Source organism: Saimiri boliviensis, chromosome 3, assembly GCF_048565385.1.
Source record: "Saimiri boliviensis isolate mSaiBol1 chromosome 3, mSaiBol1.pri, whole genome shotgun sequence".
Classification (NCBI taxonomy): Eukaryota; Metazoa; Chordata; class Mammalia; order Primates; family Cebidae; genus Saimiri; species Saimiri boliviensis.
Window position 1 is genome coordinate 172,019,100 of NC_133451.1, and position 24,043 is coordinate 172,043,142.

Genomic DNA, 24,043 nt, shown 5'->3' on the forward strand with positions numbered 1-24,043 from the left:
TAAATAAAATTTTTGAATAGAGTATTAATAAGTCCCCAACGTGTGGCATTCATTTGTTTTTAAAGTTAATGTGAAATCACTGGAGAGACTTTTCAAACTGGTACAATATATTTTACAGGGAAAAAATAAGTCCATTTATATATTTGGAGTCTGAAAAATTAAAATATTTAAAGTATTTGATGTAAACTTTAAATTTTTTGAAAACGTTCAAAAGTTATTTTCTGACAAAAACAAGCATTTCAACTTCATGTAGATTTTTTAAATGTGAATTTCTAATGAGGTTAACTATTTTAAAACGTAGAAATATAAAATAAAATGTAGTGACCAAACATTATAATGTTGAATCATTTAATCTAAAATGTTTTCAGTTATCATTAGCAACCATTAATTGCTCAGATCCCCAAATTTAAAAATACAGAAATTGTAAAATATACACAGTATGGTAGACCATACTGCTCATTATAAACAGCTAATTTAATTCTCTATGATGTAATGTATCAATAATACACATTTTAAATATATATATTACACATTGATAACATGAACTATTTTCACCCAAGATAGTTATCGTAGGGAAAGTTTGGCAAATTGAGAAACTGAACATTATTTAAGTACTCTAATAGTTTGGAGGGGAATGAAGAAAACTTGTATAAAAAGTAATTCATAAAACTCAGAATCATCTCTACAAAGAAAAACATATAATAATAATGGAAAATTATGCACATTTGTGATGAAGCAGTTTGGGATTTTTTTAATGCTGTGTTAGTTCATTCTCAAATGGTTATAAAGAAATAGCTGCAACTGGGTAATTTACAAAGAAAAGGGTTTTAATTGCCTTATGGTTCTGCTTCTCTTTTAAATATCAGTTCTGATTTTAGGTCACTTCTTTGCTCATGTATCTCAGCATAGTTTGTTAGAAAAAGCCAGGTCAACTCCTGAATGCTTTGCTGCCTAGAAATTTCTTCCACCTGATACCCTAAATCATCACATTCAAGCTCAAACTTCCTCAGATCCATAGGGCAGGGCCACAGTGTAGCCAAGTTGTTTGCTAAGGCATAACAAAAAGTGATCTTTTCTCTAGCCTCCAGTAAGTTTCTTATTTCCATCTTTGATCTCCTCAGCCTGTATTTCACTGTCCATGTCACTATCAGCATTTTGGTCACTACCATTTAAAACCAGTCTCTAGGAAGTTCCAAACATATCCTCATCTTCCTGTCTTCTGAGCCCACACTCTCTCTTTTGCTCCTGCTTCCACCATGTGAGACATCTAGCTCCGCTTTTGCCTTCTACCATGAATGGAAGCTTCCTGAGATCTCCCCAGAAGCAGAAGTTGCTATGCTTCCTGTAAGGCCTGCAGAACTGTGAACCAATTAAAACATTTTTCTTTATACATTTTCCAGTCTCAGATGTTTCTTTAGAGCAATGTAAGAACAAGGTAACCCAAATGCATTCTACATTCATTTACTTTTGAACTAAAGGAAGTGGTAGAGAAATAGAACATCTGATTCTTGGATAAAAATTGACAACGGGTAAGAGTTTTAATTCTTATTACAGGAGTAGGCAAAATTAAGAAACATGCTTTGAGGCCGGGCGCGGTGGCTCAAGCCTGTAATCCCAGCACTTTGGGAGGCCGAGGCGGGTGGATCACGAGGTCGAGAGATCGAGACCATCCTGGTCAACATAGTGAAACCCCGTCTCTACTAAAAATACAAAAAACTAGCTGGGCGTGATGGCACGTGCCTGTAATCCCAGCTACTCAGGAGGCTGAGGCAGGAGAATTGCCTGAACCCGGGAGGCGGAGGTTGCGGTGAGCCGAGATCGCACCATTGCACTCCAGCCTGGGTAACAAGGGTGAAACTCCGTCTCAAAAAAAAAAAAAAAAAAAAAAGAAAGAAAGAAAAGAAAAGAAACATGCTTTGAGAATAAGAAGTCAATGTTCTTTTCACCTAAGCTTTCTGTCCCCTGTTTCATTAAAGGGACCTGAGAATGCCTCCCCTTGAATGAGTAAGGAGCAATCCTGTGTATCTGAGCTGTAATGCTGAAGAGGGCCACATGGCTCCTTGTGAGTCCAGCTACAGGATATACTGTTAGAGAGAAAAACTTGTAACTACTCTAAACCTAAGACAGAGTTATTCAGTCAGCTGGTAATATCAGACACTCAAGCAGATACCTAAGAGCATGTTTCATTGCTCTAAGCTCCTGATTTCATGATTTCCTAATTTTATATGTATATAATGTTTATCAGTTCTGTAGAATAGCTTTACGGTAAGTGACATTCTTTGTTAAAGCTTACTTTTTTACTTATATTCTTTTTATGGTGTGATTAGGTAGAAAATGATATCAATACATGTTCCTATATACCTATGGGTGTTTAGGCAAAATAAAACTGGGTTCTGTATTCTGATTTCCTAATTTTATATGTGTGTAATATTTATCAGTTCTGTAGGGCAGTTTTATGGCAACTGACATTCTTCGTTAAAGTTTACTTTTTTACTTACATTCTTTTTTTGGTTTGATTAGTTAGAAAATGATCTCAGTACATGTTCCTATATACATATGGATGTTTAGGCAAAATAAAATTGGCTTCTCTATTCTGAGGGTTTTCAAAAAATCTACTATAGGTAGTTAAGTCTAGACTGTAAACATTGGACCATTAATATTTTGTCATAATAATACACTAAAATTATCATTGCTATATATGTTTCTGGGTATCAGCATTAATATACAAATAAATCTTTCTATTTCTATTTTTGTCTTAGTTATTACATTTCTCCTCTCTTTCAGATTATGCTTAGAGGATTCTGCAGCAATTCTTGGTATTGGACATATTCAAAATCTTCTCAACTTATGTCTTCCCTGTCCATTGCCTTCCAGCTTTAACTCAGTTGTGTTCCCTTCAAACATTTTACATGATTTGCAATGGTTACATGAACTTTGGGGAAGTGATATTTGCAACATCTCATACTTTATTCACTATGGCACTTTAGGAAACGAAACTGGGAAAAGCCTACCAAAATATTATTTTAGAAAATGAATCTGATTGTGAAACTTCGGAGAAGTTTTCGAACATTGATTGTTCTCTTAGCTACCTTTTGCTTGGTGAGCATTGTCATTTCTGCCTATTTTCTCTACTCTGGCTACAAACAGGAAATGACACTTATTGAAACCACCGCAGAGGCAGAATGTGCTGACATCAAAATTCTACCATATCGGTCGATGGAGCTGAAAACATTTAAACCTATTGATACATCCAAAACAGACCCAACTGTTCTTCTCTTTGTGGAGAGCCAATACTCTCAACTCGGTCAAGATATCATAGCTATTTTGGAGTCCAGCCGATTTCAGTACCACATGGTTATTGCTCCTGGAAAGGGAGATATACCTCCTCTCACAGATAATGGCAAAGGGAAATATACTTTAGTGATTTATGAAAATATTCTGAAGTATGTCAGCATGGACTCATGGAATCGAGAGCTTTTGGAAAAATACTGTGTGGAATACAGTGTTAGTATAATCGGTTTTCATAAAGCCAATGAGAACAACTTACCAAGTACACAATTAAAAGGCTTTCCGTTAAATCTTTTCAATAATCTAGCTCTAAAGGACTGTTTTGTTAACCCTCAATCTCCTTTGCTGCATATTACCAAAGCCCCTAAGGTTGAGAAAGGTCCTCTTCCTGGGGAAGACTGGACTATTTTCCAATACAATCATTCAACCTACCAGCCTGTACTTTTAACTGAATTACAGACAGAAAAATCCCTTTCATCCTTGTCTAGCAAAACACTCTTTGCAACGGTGATTCAGGATCTGGGTCTTCATGATGGAATTCAGCGAGTACTTTTTGGCAACAACTTAAACTTTTGGCTACACAAGCTCATCTTCATAGATGCCATCTCCTTCTTGTCAGGGAAGAGGCTGACATTGTCCTTGGACAGGTACATCCTTGTGGACATTGATGATATATTTGTTGGGAAAGAGGGAACAAGGATGAATGTCAAAGATGTGAAGGTAAGCATATTTATAAATAACATTGCAATTTGTATTTCACTATGTGGTACTGATAAAATATTCTGAATATAACATGTTACTAATCACTGAAATTTTAAGGTATAACAGAGTCTAAATAAAACAACCATTTAGAAAAATCTTGAACCAAGCTTTAACAACTCTTCATACACACATACACACATCAGAAGCTTCAGATGGGACAGGAGCTAAAATATCCCAGAGAGTTAATGAACCTAATCTCCTTACTTCTTCTTAAATCTTGCCCATCCTAGCTAGAACCACTTAGTCTCCCTTAATCTAGCATATGCTGCAGTTTGTAACAGTGAAACTAAGATATACACATAACTCTATTTCTGGACTATTTACCCTGCCAAACCCCGACAAACTTGGGTTTGAAAATTGTGGTGTAAATAGAAAATGGAGAAATGGCACAAGATCTTTCTGTGATCTCGAGCTAGTATTTGCACATATAAAATGTGCAGACATCAGCAAATACAGGTATTAGCAAAAACAAATCATTTTATACAGAATGTGATATTGGATTGGCCTCAGGAAGCTTTCATTATTATATCTATTATTTATTTTTTGCCTTATTTGGGGAAACAGAGCAGTGTTACTGGTAGCATTTCTAAGTTTTGATCAAGTACCAATTCATCCTGTGATTGCTATTAAATAAAGATAAAGGTAAATAAGCTGCATTAGATTAGGTGTACAATTCTGAAGATAATTACCTTTTAAAATATCTTGATGCAGTAGTCTCACCTGATCTTTTATTTGTGACTGTCTCATCCTATGGATAACTAAATTTATTTTGTGTGTAAATAATTTTAGCAAACACATAAACAAAAATTAGAAGACAGAACTAACAATAATAAAGGAGTCAAAGAGTATTAAGATGTTACTGACATTTTTGGATTTTCTGTTAAAGTACTTATCTTCCAAAGATAAAATTTGGATACTTCTTCAAAATAGCAGGGTATTTTTTTTTCTTTTTTTTTTCTTTTTTTTTTTTTTTTTTTTGAGACAGAGTTTCACTCTTGTTACCCAGGCTGGAGTGCAATGGCGCGATCTCGGCTCACCGCAACCTCCATCTCCTGGGTTCAGGCAATTCTCCTGCCTCAGTCTCCTGAGTAGCTGGGACTACAGGCACGCGCCACTATGCCCAGCTAATTTTTTGTATTTCTAGTAGAGACGGGGTTTCACCATGTTGACCAGGATGGTCTTGATTTCTTGACCTCGTGATTCATCCTAAGGCCTGATGGCCATTGTAAAGCAAAATAATTGAAAGCAGTAGAATAAGTTCACTTTTGTAAAACCTTCAAAGTATATCTGAACCAATGAACTCTGTTTTTAATAAGTTAGTATGAAGCACTGCTTGACTGTGACCCAAATATTTTATTTTGAGACTGTTAAAAAGAGATTAAGTGGCCACAATTGAGTTCTAGCCAGACTTTTCTCATTTTTCCTTTATTTTTTAGTATTTATTATTCTCTTTAATTACTATAAATCATAGTTTTATTTTAATTTTGAAATCATAGGCTTAAAAAGAGAACAGTTACTTGAAAAGTTTCTCTGAGTGATTGGTTCCTATTTTCAAAGTCTAAAAAGATACCGTTTCCTAGTTTCAGGCTAAAGAACAATGTGAATTAAAAAGTTGCTTATAACTCCAAATGAAATAACCAACTCAAATTCAACTATTTCACTTATTCTCAATAGAAAAACAAATTGTTACTCACCACTACTCAAAATAATATTCAGAGGTCACTGATGGCTTCTTAAGTGACATAACCCCAAACAGAATACAAGAATATTGAAATATAACAAAAGCTTAAACAATGTCACACATCAAGACAGAATCAGAAAAGCTATGTGTGTGGATATGCATTTATTAGTATGTGTACATATAGATAAAATTATATCCTAATATTAAGTAATATTTAATATTTATTTATGTACACATATTAATTGACCTGTGCTTTTGAAGAAAACACTATTGCCTCTTTTGTTGTTATTTCTGATTCTCTCTCAGAATTATGTTTATTTTATTTTTTAATTGACAAAAATAATATATAGTTTTCATGTACAAAATGGTTTTCTGAAATACGTGTAAATAATGAAATGTTTAGATACAGCAAAATGACATAGGCATTAATTACCCCACATACCATTTTTTGGTGAAAACCCTTGCAATCTATTATTTTAGTAATTTTCAAGAATATGATACATTGTTAATAACTATGGTCATCAGAATCATAGATTTCTTCAAATTATTTTTCCTATCAAAATGAAATATTTGTTGCCTACTTTAACCAAAATCTCTCTAACCTCCTCACTCTCAGTCTTCTGGGAACTACCATTTTACTCACTGCTTCTTTGAGTTCAGATTTTACAGACTCCACAAAAAAAGTGAGGTTATGTATTTATCTTTCTGTACCTTGCTTATTTCACTTAGCGTAATGTCCTCTAGTTCATTCATGTCACAAATTGCAGGATTTTCTCCTTTTTAATGCCTGAATGATATTTCATTGTGTATATGTATTTTCTTTATCCATTTATCCACTGATAGACACTTAGGCTGATTCTACATCTCGGCTATTATAAATAATGCTCCAATGAACAAAGAAGGGCAGATAACAGCCATTTTAACAGGTGTGATATAATATCTCATTATGGTTTTGACTTGAATTTCCCTGATGATTAGTGATGTTAAGTATTTTTATAAGTCTATTGGCTATTTAGGTTTTCTTTTGAGAAATATTTATTGAGGCCTTTTGTCCATTGTTTAGATGAGTTATTTCCTTACTATTGAGCTTCTTGAGTTTGAGATATACTTTAGATATTATCTTTTATCAGATGTATACTTTTCAAATGTTTCACCCATTTCCTGTGTTTTCTCTTCACTCTGTTGCTTCCATTGCTATGTAGAAGCTTCTTTTGTTTGATATAATTCCATTTGTTTATTTTTACTTTTGTTCCCTGTGCTTTTGGGGTCATATTTTAAAAAATCTTGCCCAGACCAATGTCATAGAGGTTCCTCCTATGTTTTCTTTTAGTCATTTTATGGGCTTAGATCCTACAATTAAGTCTTTAAACTACTTTAAGTTGATTTTCATCTATAGTGTGAGAAAAGGCTCTAATTTCATGCCTCTGCATATAGGTACACAGTTTTCCTAATGCTATTTATTGAAGAGACTGTGCTTTCCCTATTATCTGTTTTTAGAAACTTTGAATAAAGTTGAATAAATTTGAATAAAGGTTGGATGAGAAAGAAAAAAAAAACTCAAGATTAATAAATTTGTGTCTTTAGAAAATGAGACATTATTTACCCTATGAATATTAGTAGAGAAGCTATATTAGTAAATGAAAGTATTAGTTTCCTACATTTTATTATTATAAATAAGCTTGTTGCAGTTGGTAAACTAATAGAAAAATCTGTTTTTAGAATATTTAATACCTCACACTCAATGAGGTGTGAATCATTTTCAGAGTTAGAGATGAAACACAAAGTCTAGTCTTTGGTAGATGGAATCCAGATTTGATGCAGGTATAGATTTAGCAAGGCAAAAGAGTCCAGATAACAAGAATTGGGTGGGTGAACCAACCAGGCAGTCAAAGAAGCAGTATGTGAAAGTTATTGCCAGTTTCTAGCCGGCCCATTGCCCAGCTTTTATGCTATACTTGCTGACTGCATGACCCAGCATAATGTAGCATAAAAGCTGGGCAATGACCCCAGCTGGTGGGAGTCAGCATTTATTAAAGATATTCGGCAGTGAACAAAAGGCACCAAATCTTTGGATTCAGTTTTATGGGTAGCAATCATCTTTAGAAAAACAACAGAGACAGCAGTGGCTCATTCCTAGAGGAACTATGGGATTGGACAATTACATCACAATGTTGAGTTTGACATAGGGCACAAGACAGAGAATGTGATAGTTAGAAGCTCAGTCATAGGAAACCTATGCAGGAGAGAGGAGCCATCAGCAAGACTTCCCTGAAGCTATGGCCTTGATATCCTGAGACAGAACTCCTTAGATCTCCCTTGTCAGGGAGGGATTACATTTAGAACATCATGAAATCCTTAGATGCCCAACTGTGAGAATTAAATGTACTATTTGAAAGTCCTCAAGATCAAGGAGAAAAGCAGGCAGTATCAAAGGTTTACAAGAATGGTTTATTTTCAATGTAAACAAAGAGTATCACTTTGTCAATTAAATTGTTTTAATAAGTCGAATTTGGCTAATTTGAAAAAAGAAGTCTATTATCATGTATTCTAGTAGTGATTAGTGACCTTGGACAACTTCAAACTCACTTGCAAGAGCACAGTTACTGTACAGGTTACATTTAATAACAGTTTTTCTTCTTTTATTTAAAATCTCAGTGTAAGTAACCTAGGTTTTCATTTCTGCTGAATTCTTTCAAGTAGCACCACACATTTAACTTTATCAATGGAAGGAAAAATCATCTGTTTTAAAAGATTCCTTTATTGAAGCAAATAGGATCATTATCCACTTAAAAAATTGCCAAAATTCTATGAAAGTACATTACAAAATAAAAATTAAAAAGTTGAGAAAATACATACCAGAAATACATGTTTCTCGGTATAACGGTCTTTATTATAGAGTTCACACAAATACGTATTCAGTTCCCGATTTCAGTCATATAGACAAGACATATTCACAATTTTCTGCCTTAAAAGGCAGAATGCAATGTAGGCTATGCCAACATTATTGTGCACAAGGGGAACAAGGACAGGGTGACAGTAATTCCTCCTCTAGGAACTAGGAAAACTTTAACAGAGGATGAGACATTTGAGTCTTCTGTGATCCCTAAACAGAACAGTAGCAAAATTAGCTGGGCACTGTATTCTAGGCCAGTGGATCGGCATAAGCTAAGACTTGGCTGAAAATATCAGGACATTTTTGAGGATGGTAAGTTTCCTGTGTTAACTGAAGTATAACGTAAATGAGGAATAGTGGGACTAATTGTAGGTATTGTTTGTGACCAGAACATAAAGCCCCTATCCAGTTATATAACATTAGACTTTATTCTGTTGAAAATAGGATACCATTAGAATCACTGAGGGTTTTTAATCTACAACGTGACATGATCAGAGTTGGAATTGAAGGAAAATATACTGTTTGAACCAGAGAGATGTTTTGAGGAGACCAAATAAAGAATCTATTACGAAGATACAAGCATACTAATGACTGTAACTTAAAATAAGGTATTTATTTAACATATTAATGTATGCTAAAAATGTGCTAATCATTTACAAGCACACAACAATACAAAGAAGTTATATTTTCTACACTTTGAAAGAATAAAATGAGGCTGAGCAATATTAAGCTAGTTGTCTAATATATGGCTAATAAGTGGCAGAACAAAGGACAAACTCAGAACTATCTGTCTTGTCTGTCCAGACTCTCTTTTAAAAGACAATGGCTTGGGCTTGGATTTGAATCTTAACTTCTGCACCTATTAGTTTACCATGACCTAATCTCATCAACTCTCGAACCATGTATCTGTGACGCCAATGTAAAGCAACCCAATTCAGAATATTGTGGTGAGCATTGAAAGAGATAAGGAGTGGTAAGTAGCTAAGACAGTTTGGCCTGTAACATAGACTCAGTTTGGTTTGGTGGTAAACAGAATAGAAAAGGAAGATCAGAAAAGTTCATGCAGAAGTAAAATTGACAGGGAGGGGAGCACTACACACTGTGGTCTGTTGGGGGAAAATGGGGGAGGGACGGTGGGGTGGGGAGGTGGGGAGAGATAGCATGGGGAGAAATGTCAGATATAGGTGAAGGGGAGGAAGGCAGCAAATCACACTGCCACGTGTGTACCTATGCAACAATCTTGCATGTTCATCACATGTACCCCAAAACATAAAATGCAATTTAAAAAAATTGACAAAACTTAAACATGTACTCAATGGAGGAACAAAAAGGAAGCTGGAAATACAATGTCATCACTCTTGTTTTTAGCCTAGATGTGTTTACCAAAATGTATGGAATCAGACAGAGATAAAGGTGCTGGAAGGATGAGGAGTTTGATTTATAGTCTCATAATTTTAATGGGTTAAGATCTAATGATTTAACATGGCATCCATATTTGGCTTCTGAAAGAGTAAATGTAGATTTTCTGGCCCGGTCAGCTTGGCAGTATACACTTAGAAATCATCGAGCTTAACACTTGCAATTCTAATGGTAATCACTAAATAGAAGTAAACCAAAGAAGAAGAAAAACAGATTGAATAAAGTATTTGCAATATTTGGTGATTAAATCAATGACAAGTTAGTTTCGTATAAAGGAAAAATGTCTCATGCACTGAGATAGTAGTCTCTTGTTTGCCTTTCATTGGTTATAAGGAAGAAAGCATGAAAGCTCAGTAGGTACAAGAAGTTCTTAAATAAAGAAAATTAAAGGAACGCCTGACTCGAAAGAGAACAGTGTTTCTGAAACAGGGAAATTACAATATTTATCTGGAATTTGTCATTTTAAACTTTTTTTCTTTTCTATTTATGACTCCTTGATGAATAAGAATTTCAACATGAGCCCCTCCTTAAATCACTGTGAGATGTACCAACTGACATGGTGTCACAAATATTCCGAAACCTAGAGTGTTGCATAGGGGTTAAATGTCAAGACAACGAGGAAGATAAATCTTTACTTTTAGAGTTCTGCCTAAACATTATGATCTATTGAAACAATTTTATTTAGTTTTATGTGTTTATTTTCTTGATGATAGTGTTGCAAACATGTCTATTTTCTGTTAGAAACAAGTGTTTTTTTTATGCATGCTTTCATTTATGTCTGTGTGTCAACTAGCTATCAAAACTTTTAAAAAAATGTATATTTTAAAACAAGGCCTCTGACCAAGTGAAGGTTTTCTGCTCAGAATATTTTTACTGTTTTAATGCAAATTAAATTTTAATTTAAGAATTAGGCATTACCTAAATTTATGAGTACTCAAACCAAGCTACCTAGTAATGGATCTAATACCGACATAAGTGCTAACTTCTGTTACTTTACAGTGTGAGATAATTAAGGAGTTGAGAGCAATCTCTTGAAACACCAGAGAAGAAAACAGTTAATATCCATGAGTTCCATGGACATTTCTAGACAAGTTGTAGCAACTGTCTACATGAGGAAAAGAAAGTGTTAAGAAGTATTTTGAAAGCAGCCAAGCGGGCAAACTCTCACCAAGGTAAAAAAAAAAAAAAAAAAGCAGCCTTTTATAGAAGTCCTTAAATCTCGTATTTAATGCTTTAAAAAACCTGGGGAAATCCACTGGGATATTTTCTGATTGGTTCTATATTTTGTCATTCTCTGTGATTAGATAAATAATAATTAATGAGCCAATTAATTGGCTCAGATTATAATGAGCCTCCTCAGCTAAACTCACTGTATTCCTATTATGATAATCAGCAAAAGAGACCACAAAATAGTTTCATATCTAAAGAATGACTAAAGAGAAAAACAAATAAAACAAAAGTTTGCTATTTTCATGCTCCTTATAGAAATACACATGGTGCCTTAAAATAAATTAAATTATCATGGAAAAGAGCAAGTAGCTTACAAAATCCCAGGCGAGCTAGAATATATTTTTACTATCATTTGGAAAAGAGTTTAAACTGTTAATGTAGTCATAGACACCACCTTTTATTTTTATTCAACTCATTATTCAAGTCTACTCTGAGCCTAGCTCAAGAGCATTGCTAGGATTGATGATTTCCGCCCATCACTTTTTCTTCCCCAAATAAATCAAATGTCTTCTGATGTTTTCTTTTTATTTTTGTAATTTTGAAACATTTTCTACATTCTAAAGAACTTATATGACAAATGTCTATAACTTAAAAGGTAATAATAAAAACAACTTGGCACAAACCATTTAGTTTAGAATAGAGAATAATACCACCACCCTTCCAATCATGTCACTTTTTTCTACCACTAGAGAGGCAATAAATATCCTGAATTTCAAGTGTAACGTTTTTTTTAACTTTTTTTTTCACTTGTATCACATAAAAAAGGGTCCCTAAACAACAAATTATTTTGTATTTTAGAGTTTTTTAATTTAAATTTATATGAATATATTTCTACCATACATATTTTCTTCAAATTGCTTTTTCTCTTATTTTTACCCCTATGGTTCATCAACATTGATACTTATAGCTCTAGTTCACTAAATTCATTTTCTTTGTAGTATTTACTACTTCCAATGATGGTATTGTCAAATATTAAAAGTTTTGCACCAATTATGTATATGCATAGCTATTCTTGCATTTAATAACTATTCCTTTTTTATACAGTTTGTGTACTCTGTATGCCTTTTTCTCATATTAATTTAGAATTATTTTTATATTAATTTTTAAAAGTTCTTATATAGTCTGTTTCTTAATGACTGTTGATGACATGTTTGCAGATATCTTCTCCTAATGGTATTTTTCATGTCTTTTTACATCTTTTAATGATGATATTTGATTCACACAACTTAATTTTTATTATAGTTAAATATGTCAGTAATATCATGCAATACTTGTGGCCATTTTTTTAATGTGTATTTTATTGCCTCTAGAAGTTCATGTAATACTGCCCTTATTTATTATTTGAAGATTTTCTAAAATGATCTGAGCCTGGAAATTTAATTTTGAAATGCATTAAAAATATTAATTCTTTTTTGTTTTGCTTATGGTATATTCTCTCTCTTAATATCTTCATGTGTTGCTTTGTAGTTTATATTTTCAAGAAATATTTCGATTGCCTTGCTTAAAAATTCTGGTTTTAAGTTGTTCATAATAGACCATTACTATACTTTAAAACTCTCTACCCATTATAGCACATTTTCTTTTTGAATGTTGTTCATTTTTGTTTTCTCTCTTGATTAATCTATTTGACAGAAATTGGCTCATTCTATTTTTCCTTTTCTTAATCCTCACAATTTTGTCTTCCTCTTCTGTTTCAATGTTTGCTTTTTTCCTTGTGCTTTCTTTCCTTTTATAATTTTTTATATAAGAATGAATGGTTCTGTCTCACTGGGGTTCTGGGTGCCACTGGGGTATGAAAAAATACTCCTGCAGCTAGCTTGATGTCTGCCCAAATGGCTGCCCAGTTTTGTGCTTGAAACCCAGGGCCCTGATGGTGCAGGTGCACAAGGGAATTTTCTGGTCTGTGGGTTGCAAAAACCATGGGAAAAGCATAGAATCTGGGTCAGAGTGCTCCACCCTTCACAGCACAGTCCCTTACTGCTTCCCTTGGCAAGGGGAGAGTGGTCCCTGGCCCCTGGCACCTCCCTGGTGAGGCGACACCTCACCCTGCTTCTGCTTGCCCTTCTTGGCCTGAACCCACTCTCTAATCAGTCCCAATAAGATGAACTGGATAATTCAGTTGGAAATGCAGAAATCACCCACCTTCTGTATTGGTTTTGCTGAGTGCTGCAGACCAGAGCTGCTCCTATTCTGCCATCTTGCTTAACTCCTCACATCTAATTTTTAATCATAATTTTGTTTTTGTCCTTTAAATCAAATATAAGTATATTCTTAAATTTTCTTGATATATAAAGTCTTTTAGTTATCCTTTAGCAACTTGTTTCTAAGTCATCATGATCTACATTTTCAATCTTAATTTATTGTGTTTGGCATTATGGAATAGTGTGGCATTAATTTTCCTTGAGGTTATTCCTACATGTGTGCTTGAAAAGGGTCCATTTTTTAAGTTATCTCGTTATTATGGAGATCTAGTTATCATGTTTGCACAAGACTGTTGATTGTATTGTTTAAATGCTTTGAATCTTCTTTATATTTTTGTCTGTTGATCTGTAAATTTTTTTATCTGCTTGATCTGTGAAACATGTCAAAATCTCCATTGACTATAAGTTTCACAGCTTTTTCACTAATACTTTAAGTTTGTAATTTATGTGTTATAAGGCTCTTTTTGGGAGTTCTTAGAAATTTATAATTACTACTTCTTCCTGATGAGTTAAAACTTCTGCTATTATTATAATGAAGTGACTTGAATTATATATATGAAATGCTTTTTTTTCTAAGATTTTGTTTTGTTTAATGTATTTACTTACACTTTTGTAATTTTGTCTACTAAGTCATTTTAAGTATACTTTTTACTCCCAGCCTCTCTGTGTCCTATGGACATTGTTGTGGCTCTTCGAAAAAGAATAAAAGTAGATTTTTTTTAAGTATGACAATATAGTTTTTTACTAATGAATTTAATTAGATCTTCAGATGAACATAATAGAAAAGCAATAGCCAAAGAGGTAATAGCTGTGACTTTTTCAAAACCAATGAATGACAATAATTCTCCAATTTAGAAAGCTTCCTTACAAAATCTGCAGTAGAATAAAACAAAATTAAATCTCTGCGTAAATACATTTTAATGACACAAAATAACATAAGACTGATTACACTTTTCTGAAGACAAAAAAAAAAAAAAGGGCCAGCAGGTATTCTCAAAAGTAGCAATGGAAGCAAGATCTAGAATCATCTTTAGGGATGATTGGTCTTTTGCTTTGTAAAAGAGAAAAACAGAGTTATTTTCTTAGGAAAGAAGTTGAAGAATGGGAAAATACCCTGTTCTAATCTAAAAATTCCACTTCCAAAAAATCTGGCATGAAAGTTGCATATTTTCTGGACACACATTTTACTGAAGGAAATTTAATTTGGGTGTGAAAAAGACCATTACCTTTAAAAGTTTAAAATAATATTTGAAAACATTATTTTTGAGGAAAAAAAATTGAGTCCTGACTCTATTACCCATTAGGTAAAATCATGTGCAAGATACTGTTCTTAAATGCCTCCATTTCTTTACTGGTACAGTGAAAAATAATAATAGTATATATTCAGCAGGTTGTGGTGAAGATTAAATGATTTAATGCATGTTTAACACTAAGAAAATCCCTAATACTTAATAAAAGTTGACTACTTTATTTGATAATATAGAGTTTAAGAAAAACATTCCTTTGAATTTTTTCAAATAATTTAGTTGTCATATTTTATTAATTCTAAGATTCACGTTTAGTTTCACATTTTACTATCTCAGAAATCATGGTATCTTTTAATTGATGGCATCTTAGATTTTATAAAGTGTAGTAATTTAAACTGACTTTGTTTAAATTGAGATCACAATATCTAATTCATTTACCTAATTACCTAATATATGTCCACATGGTAAAATCTGAAAGTTGTCACTATTAGGTATTTCACGTCCTTGTACTAAATAACAAACCAGCAAAAACATTTACTTATCAGAAAGGTACTACCATATAAAACAGAAGTACTTTTTTCAAATGTTTATTTTTAAAAAGTGTAGGAGGTATATTTAATATAATTTTCATGACCCAGTCAATGCAATTGCAAATACATATTATGAATTTGGAATGCACCAAATCATACTACATACTTTTAAATGACCAAAAAATGATTAATCTATTAAATGTTAAATTACAAAAACAAAAACAGTTCCTGAAGCCCATACACCAAATTTAAAACTTTCCTAGCTATTTATTTAATATTTGCTAATGTCAAGCCATTAGTATTATTTAAATATTTTAATCATTATTTGTTGAATGTAATATATAATGTTAAGTACTTTGGCAATAATTATAAAGAAATTCTCATCAAAGACAATGAATTAAATAAAATTTATAAAAAATATATGCAAAAAACATTGCATTCACTTGAAAATAAATGTTTTAGACCTATAAACCCAAGCCTTCTTGGAATTTCTAAAGACATATAATTGAAAAGACCATGCAAAATTAGTTAAGCATGTTTCTTTTGACTTCAAACTTAAATGTATTACAAAAAAAAAATAATAATAACACCAGTGATTTTATTTCCTTGCAAATAAATCTTGTGATATTTTGCAAAAAAATTGATATCCATAGTGCTTTATTAAATTCATAGCACACTTCACTATATCTATTGTTCTTTTCAAAGAAAGTTTGTTGTGAACAAAGCACCAAGTAAATGAAAATGAGCAAACATCTAGCTTTTTAAGGAATGTCTGGGCATGTTAAGCCTATACATCTATGCAAGTATCTTCTTTTTTCTCTGAATAATCTAACTTTTCTCTTTTAAAAATCTTGCTATTTGCCTCTTTATTTATCTGTATTGTAGTGCTAATGTGTAATCTTTAATTATACCTCAATTAATTTTACAAAAGGATTACTTTATTAGATTAATTGAACTCAGTAAATAAGTTGATAATACAAAACTAGTTTTCTATTGCTCACTTTTGGTTTTAGTTTATTATTTTCAAACTATTCTATTTAATATTTTAGGATAAACCACCACACACAATAAACATGTAATATATAAAATTAAATATATAAAAGATTGTGTAGGCTTTATCACACAAGCTATTTTTTTTCAACATTTAGCTACCATTAATTATCATATAATTAATTTTTATGTAAGCTAAACAGTCATAATTTTAGGGCTAGTGCACATATTTTCAATAATGGAAAAGTATTCCAATACAGTATTTAAATGTAGCCAATTATAATTTATTCTAAATTATTAATTGAAAGAAAAATATTAACTTTTTTTCTGTAATGTCATTTGTGTAATTTAAACAATTATTTTAATAATTTAAATATTTATAAATACCATATTGGGACTACACTGTAAAAAAAGCAACTTTGTGTATTTGTGTGTATCTCTGTGTGTGTATTTGTGTGTGTGTCAATGTTCATTTGAAATATTGCTTCTAGAGAAAAGTATCATTTCTATTATTACGTAAATGCTAAAATTTATACAGTCCTCCCAAATAATATTTAACACATACTTAAGATGTACCATTGCAATTAGTGTCCTATTACTCTGCATTCATGACATAAATTTTGAAATATAAAGTATTTCAAATATTGAAACTCTATCCTACTTGAATATTTAATGCAAATTTTAGTTCAAGTATGTATAGCTATTTAAAATTTTAATTTTGATTATAAGTCTCCTACAGTCATTAATAGTTTACTTGATTAGTTAGTGTTATGATGCTTAAAGACTACTACATTGATCTCTCAAAATGAAAATATATTTTCCATTTCACAATGTAAAATAAGTTATAGTAATTTATAGTAAATAGAGTTAATTGCTCTCTCAGAAAGTTTTCCCAAATTGAGACATCAGAATTTCTCTGCTGAGAATTGTTCACCTTAAAACCTATAAAAATTTTTTAGGCTGCACAAATGAAGAAAATAATGTAGCAACTTTTGTAGAATGAAGAAGGAACACATTGGTTGATAACCATATGGCATTTACCCTAGAGTATAAATTAATTCCCCTTGAATTGTTTGTATGCTCAAATGCCCACTATTTATTACTACATCGTATTAGTCTCTATAGGATATAAACAATGAAAGCTTGTTTTTATGTGGCAAATATGGGGACAGTGGAAGGGGAAGTATCTGAGAAAACAGAAAAGTACTAATATTTAAAAATAACAGGATTGTAGAGGTTTAGTGGGGATGACCATCAAGATAGGACATGTCAATTAGTTCTTATATTGAACTTCATAGAGAGCTAACCTAGTAAGACTGAGTACCAGAAGCACGATTACATAAGTTATAAGGGCTATTGCAACTTCTTCTCATGGGTCTTTGTGGAATTTCTTTCCCCCAGTTACTACTAATTAAAGAGTTTAGAAAACCTTGAAATGACTTGCCTTACTTTTAGGGCTAATGGAGAATAGAGGCACATGTAAATGTACCCCCCTTTTAAAAAAGAAACCAAGATATGACACTGCCTAGTGAAAGACTAGAAAAAGCAGGTGAAAAGATAGATGGTCTGTATGGAAAAAAAAAAAAAATGTCTCTAGAAGAGTTTTTAAAGCAAAAATAATAGAACTCCTTGGGTTAATAATTCTGTTCAGAGCTTTGAGTTTTTCCTAAATATATGTTCATAGAGCGCATCTGTATTTATCCTCCACTCTCAAGCCTGCAGAAGGCCAAATGTATTTCTTTGTAATTCTCCTTGTAAAATATTATATCCAAGTTTCGTCACGTGTATACCATAGACACCCTTTTCCATATGAAGGTAATCACAATGTGGAGAGGAGATACTTTGGATGTCTGCAAATATAGAGATGAGGTTCTACAAGCAATGAAATAAAATGCAACTTTCAGTTATTTATTTCATTAAATTATATTGCTCATTCCATGTCTAACTGAATGTCCCTTCCAATTTCTAATCTGTTTGCTTTGGGTATGACTAATTCTCACATTACCATCTTGATCCAACCAGAACTCAGTTTATTGCTTTGTTTTCTTTCTATTCTTGGGGATAAAGTTATTATATTTTGGACAGTTACTCATCACCCTAAGGAATAGCCTACTACTTTTCTGTTCAGTGCTATTTGATAATAGAAAAATATGAGTGCTTGATTCTTGGCCTCAACAAATCTAACTTTGAGCACGTGTGTGTGCGTGTGCAGCTTCAGAACTCTTTCCACAGTCTCAGCTATTCATCTGTTCTGACTCTATGAAACCTTTTAATTTTTTTAAATAAAAAATCACAATTAATTTTTATTACCTGCTGAGGTTATATAATTGAATTCTAAGCTTTCCTTACTGCTCTACTTTTTAAAAAATAGTAAAAGTTTGGAGCTCCTGTGGAGTAACAATTTCACTTTGTATCATTAATACTGAAAATAAAGGAAATTGAAAGAGACCTTGAAATTGAAACTGGTTCTGAAAATGTTACATTCAAAAGTTGTTCCCTTTACCTCAAAGCAGGAGAAATCAGTTCAAAGTATTGTGTTCTATAGAAAAGCACATTTTTTATTTTAAATGTCTTTAAATTTAAAAAAGAAAAAGAATGGAAGGATAAAATTAAACTATATGCTAAAAATTTAGTACAAACAGTAACATTTAACAGAAAGCAAACATAATTGTTTACATATTGGAAAACAACAAGTAGAAAGAAGATAAAATATCATACAAGGATATTTAGTTCATCCAAACTTAAAAAGCAGTCAAATAATGATTAGCTCGAAAGCCCTTGCTGTAGCAATAAAGCCATTACAATAAAAATTATCAGATATACTGTATTTCCATTGGAAATTGTATGATTGAGGCCGCTTTGCTATCCAAATGCAAGTACAAGAATATACACTTAGGGTAACAACGTGATTGAATATCATCAACATTACACAAGAAATTTTTAAAAAGTCACATTCATCAGTGACAGTAATGGCTCAAGTGGAAGGATAGCTATGAAAAGATAAAAGTATCATTTCTCTATGTTTACAGAGGAGACACATTGCTTTTGTGAGCTCTACGCTTTTTTCATTTTAAAGAAATGAATTGGAATTTTTCTGTATTTTTTAAATGTTAGTAATCTCTCATTAGCAGAACATGAAATAGATTCAGAGCCGTTTTGCATTTCCTATGTTGAGTTTCCAGTGGTGTTTTATGATTTTAAAACATATATACATGTACACATGCTTCATATATATATATATATATATATATATTTACATTTGCCTACTGGTTGTATTAATCTTTAATATTCCATACTTCTTATGAGCCTTGCATATATTATAGTTAAGCTACATTCAAAAATAGATATGAGTTAATCTATTAATTTCATCCATTATGTAGATAAATAGGAATCTCATATCTGAACATTGCCTTCTTTGGTGTATGTGTGTGTGTGTGTGTGCATGCACGTACATAGCTAAGTGGAAAATTTCTATCTACAAGTAACAAAGCCAGATATGTGTATAAAATCACTCATTCAAGTACTATGATTGAATCGATATGTACTATAAACTAAGGTTCAGTTATAAATGTTAGAAATAATCCAGAAATATGACCAACATTTTCTGATGTCTACCAACAATACTTTCAGGCTGGCATTTTTCCACAGGCCGTTCATGAGTTGTTATATTGCTAGGAGGTGCTCTTTCTTCTCTCTCTTCTCCTCTCCTTTCCTCGTTCTACCTCTTTTCTCCTTCCCCTCTACCTTCTCATAATATTCTCTTTCTCCCCTCATTTTTTCTTTCTTCTCTCTCTCGAACTCTGTTTCTCTTTCCCCCTCCAGTTGCTTAATGTTTATTCTAGAACACCAGTTTGAAGTCATCTGTTAGCAAGAAAAATTCAAAACCTCTTTGTTTATCTGTCTTCTCTTCCTTTCTAATCTATGCACTTGTACAGGCAGACTACTGTACAATTGCACCTCCATTGATATATTTGTTAACCAAGGACCATTTACTCCAGAGAAAAACATTTCTTATGACCAAAAGACACATCAGCCTCTGGGGTTATATAATGCCAAGTTACTTACATATGTAAACTCATCCTGCTTAAGTAACTACAGTGCACAAGCATGTGTGAGAGAGAAATAGAATGAAAAAAGTATAATGAAGTAAAAAATATCATCCAAAATTATGATCCTTTATCTTATCAAAACTTGTTGTTGCTGTTGTTATTAATAGAACTTACTAAAACATAGTTTTCAAAATTAATCTCTGACCATAACTATCCAAAAACATGAAGGATTTATTTTTCTATAATTTAAGTTTTATAAAAGAACTTCAATTAGTCTTTGGAAATAAACCATATTAATAAGAAGAGTCATGGTCTTGACAGTCTATAAACAGTGCTTAAATCATAGGAAAAATAAATTATTTTTTTCTGGTTACGACCAAAAATGCAGTGAAGAGTTTGGTTTTATGGCGATATAGCAGTTTCTAATAAAAGTAGTATGGTACATTGTGAAAGTGGCATTCTATCATGCACTTCGTAGAGGGAATCTGATTTCAACTTTATTTCCTATGGACAATGAAACAGCCTTTCACAGTGCTTTATGAAACTACAAATCATTTCAGTTGTTCCTTGGTTGACAAACTTAAATTAAATTGGAAATAACCTCCAATCAACAGTTGTTTGAAACTAAGTTACCTCTATCAACATCATCAATACTTTTACATGACTAAAAGTAGTTTTGAAGCCTATAGGTGTTTCTCTTTATATTATACATTAATAATATAAATTTTTTGAGACAAACTCACACTCTATTGCCCAGACTGGAATGCAGCGGCATGATCATAGCTCACTGTACCCTGGACTTCCCAGGCTCAGGTAGATACTCCTAACAACCTTCCAAGTACCTGGGATGACAGGCATGAGCCATCATGCCTGGCTCATTTTTATGTCTTTTGTAGAGATGAGGTTTCGTCATGTTTTCCAGGCTGGTGTTGAACTCCTGAGCCAAGCCCTCTACCTGCCTTGCCCTCACAAACTGCTGGAATTACAGGCATGAACCACTGCACCTGGACTAATAGTATAACATAATCTTAATGCAATTTAATTATATTATTAGTCATGCCCTTGTTAGTATTTTTCAAATTGGAACATTTTACACATTTCATTTAAAAAACATGACAGTGATAATTTAAATAGTATTTCAAATATTACAAAAATATCTGTAACTATAAAACTATGTAAACTCATGTGTGTAATTTTCAGTCAGTTATAACCACAAAATCCGTAATTTAGATAGCAATGAAGTTACATAATGGTCAGTACAAAAATTAGCAGCATTAATCTAACATGATGAATGATATTGCTGCTTAAATTAAATGTTGCCCATACTGTGAGTAACTTGAGCAATGAATATGGGATTATCTGCTGCACAGAGATTCATTACAGTTCAGCTTCCTTATACTTACTTTCTGGCTCATTTGTATCTCCTGCTGGCCTTTAAGTGGTACCAGCTTACAACTTATCTATCATCCCTCTACTGTTTCTCATTAGCCTACAGAGTCAAGTATTACTTTGCACAAATTTGATTTAAAATCCAGACTCAAATTAAACATTGAAATCACCAGCACTGAGCCATAGTAATAAGTTAAAAGAGGCCCCCAAATCTCTTTGAACTCAAGAACTGAGATGAACAATGACAACTTGAACTCAGGTTAAAATTGCTTTCACTTTAGTTTGCTTTCAAATGAATAAACAATAAAATTATTTATACACATCAGTAACACAAGTGTAAAGATACAACTTCCTGTTTATTCAAGTGTGTGTGACAATTTTATATTTAGCAACATAACAATGGAATAAGCCAGAGGTCCCCTACCTTTTTGGCACCAGGGGCCAGTTTCGTGGAAGACAATTTTTTCCATAGACTGGGGGGTAGGAATATGATTTTGAGATGATTCAAGCATATCACATTTATTACGTACTTTATTTCTATTATTATTACATTGTAATATATAATGAAATAATCATACAACTCACAATAAATGTAGAATTAATGAGAGCCTTGAGCTTGTTTGCCTGTAACTAAAAGATCCTGTCTAGCTGGGATGGGATGATGGGAGGCAGTGGAAGATCATCAGGCATTAGATTCTCATAAGGAGCACACAACCTAAATTCTTCACATGCACAGTTTACAGTAGGGCACATGCTCCTATGAGAATCTAATACTGCCACTGATCTAACAGGAGGTGGCGCTCAGATGATAATCAAAGTGCTAGGAGCAGCTGTAAACACAGATGAAGCTTCGCTCCCATGCTGCTCGCCCTCTGCTATGTGGCATGGTTTCTAGCAGGCTGCGGACTGGTACTGGTCCATGGCCTGGGGGTAGGGAATCCCTCAAATAAGAAAACTTACATGTCAAAAGATGGGTTTTGGATTTTCTTAGTTTTATAAAACAATCTGCCAATGAGTAGGAACCACTTCAGGAAACAAGGAGCTAACATTTCATGATAATACTAACATATAAGGAAATACTTGATCTGTAATTGTCAGGTCTATACCATAAACTCACAGCACATCATTGATTGCCATTGATGTTACTCTGGAATGGTCTACAAAAGAAGCTACAGGCACCCCACTGTAATGTCAGGGGACAATATTATTATGTCTGCTCTTTAGGTTTTATCTCGCTTTTCCAATAACTATATTTTATCTTATATGTGTTAAATCTACATAAAATAAAAACATTGGCTGTAATATTTCTTCTTGATTTAAAATACACCTGGTACTTTGTATAAGGATTATTATTTATATAAAACACAAAATTTCATATTGTATGAGTGTGTGTAACTTAGAAATTATGAGCACACTAGAATAAATATCCAAAAATTTATTCTAGTTTGAAAACTATTGCCCTAAGTAAATACACCAAGTCATAAAGAAAATAATTCAATTCAACTACTTTCTGTTTATTAGTTCTTCCTTATTTAGTTAAACTGTTATGCAAGAACTCACTCCAGTGATTACTTGCCTCATGATAGATACAGGAGTTCTGTTTCTTTGTCTAGTTATCCAATAATTCTAATATTGAAAATAAGCCTGCCATATCTTATTTTCTTATACCATGTTATATGTTTTTAGGTAAATTATGCTTTAAATATTGTAAATATTTCTTTATTATTACATTTATAACATGATTATTAATATTATAATAATATTACTATTATAAAGTTTAAAACTTTAATAATTTGTGTTATTTTCTTCCTTTGAAGTACATCACAGTGACCTATTATAATTTAGAGAAATTCGGTGGTTAACATACTTAGATACAAAACTCTTTACTAAGAGCCAAAGTGATTCAGATACATTAGGTTTCTAAACATATGTAATAGTATGGAATAACTAAACAAAAAAAATACTTAAATTTTTAGATATGTTTCTTACACTTAGTGTAAGAACAAGTAGTAGGATTGTCATAACTGTGTAGTTATGGGAAAGCAGAGAACCAGTTGAATGTCGATCAAGGAGGTCAGAAGTTCAGAGACGTTTTTAGGGGACCACATACATCCCAATGCATGTGTCTTCTCTCTCTGAGTTGACTGCTTTATTTTCCTGCACAATATAAGAGCATCTTAGTACAGTAGTTATTGTAACATGTTTTGGTAAATAGTCTAATGGATTTTTACATTCCTAGGAAAATTGTCATATCTTTGAGCATCATTTTGTATGTGACTGGGTTTATCATTCAAATGTCAGACATATACAAGCATATAGTAAAGTATTCCCAGAGTGCAAGGACTAAGGAATTTAAAGGTCACT

At 32.4% G+C, this 24,043-nt stretch overlaps 1 protein-coding gene across 1 annotated transcript in view; it reads left to right on the forward strand.

Moving 5' to 3' along the window:
• LOC101036090 (N-deacetylase and N-sulfotransferase 4) overlaps nt 1-24,043 on the forward strand; it is a 302,288-nt gene that overhangs the window by 33,535 nt on the left and 244,710 nt on the right. The window contains exon 2 of the mRNA XM_003929435.4: nt 2,785-4,008. Within this exon, the coding sequence (XP_003929484.1) occupies nt 3,031-4,008 (978 nt within the window). The 5' untranslated portion in view covers nt 2,785-3,030. The remainder of the gene's footprint in view (nt 1-2,784; nt 4,009-24,043) is intronic.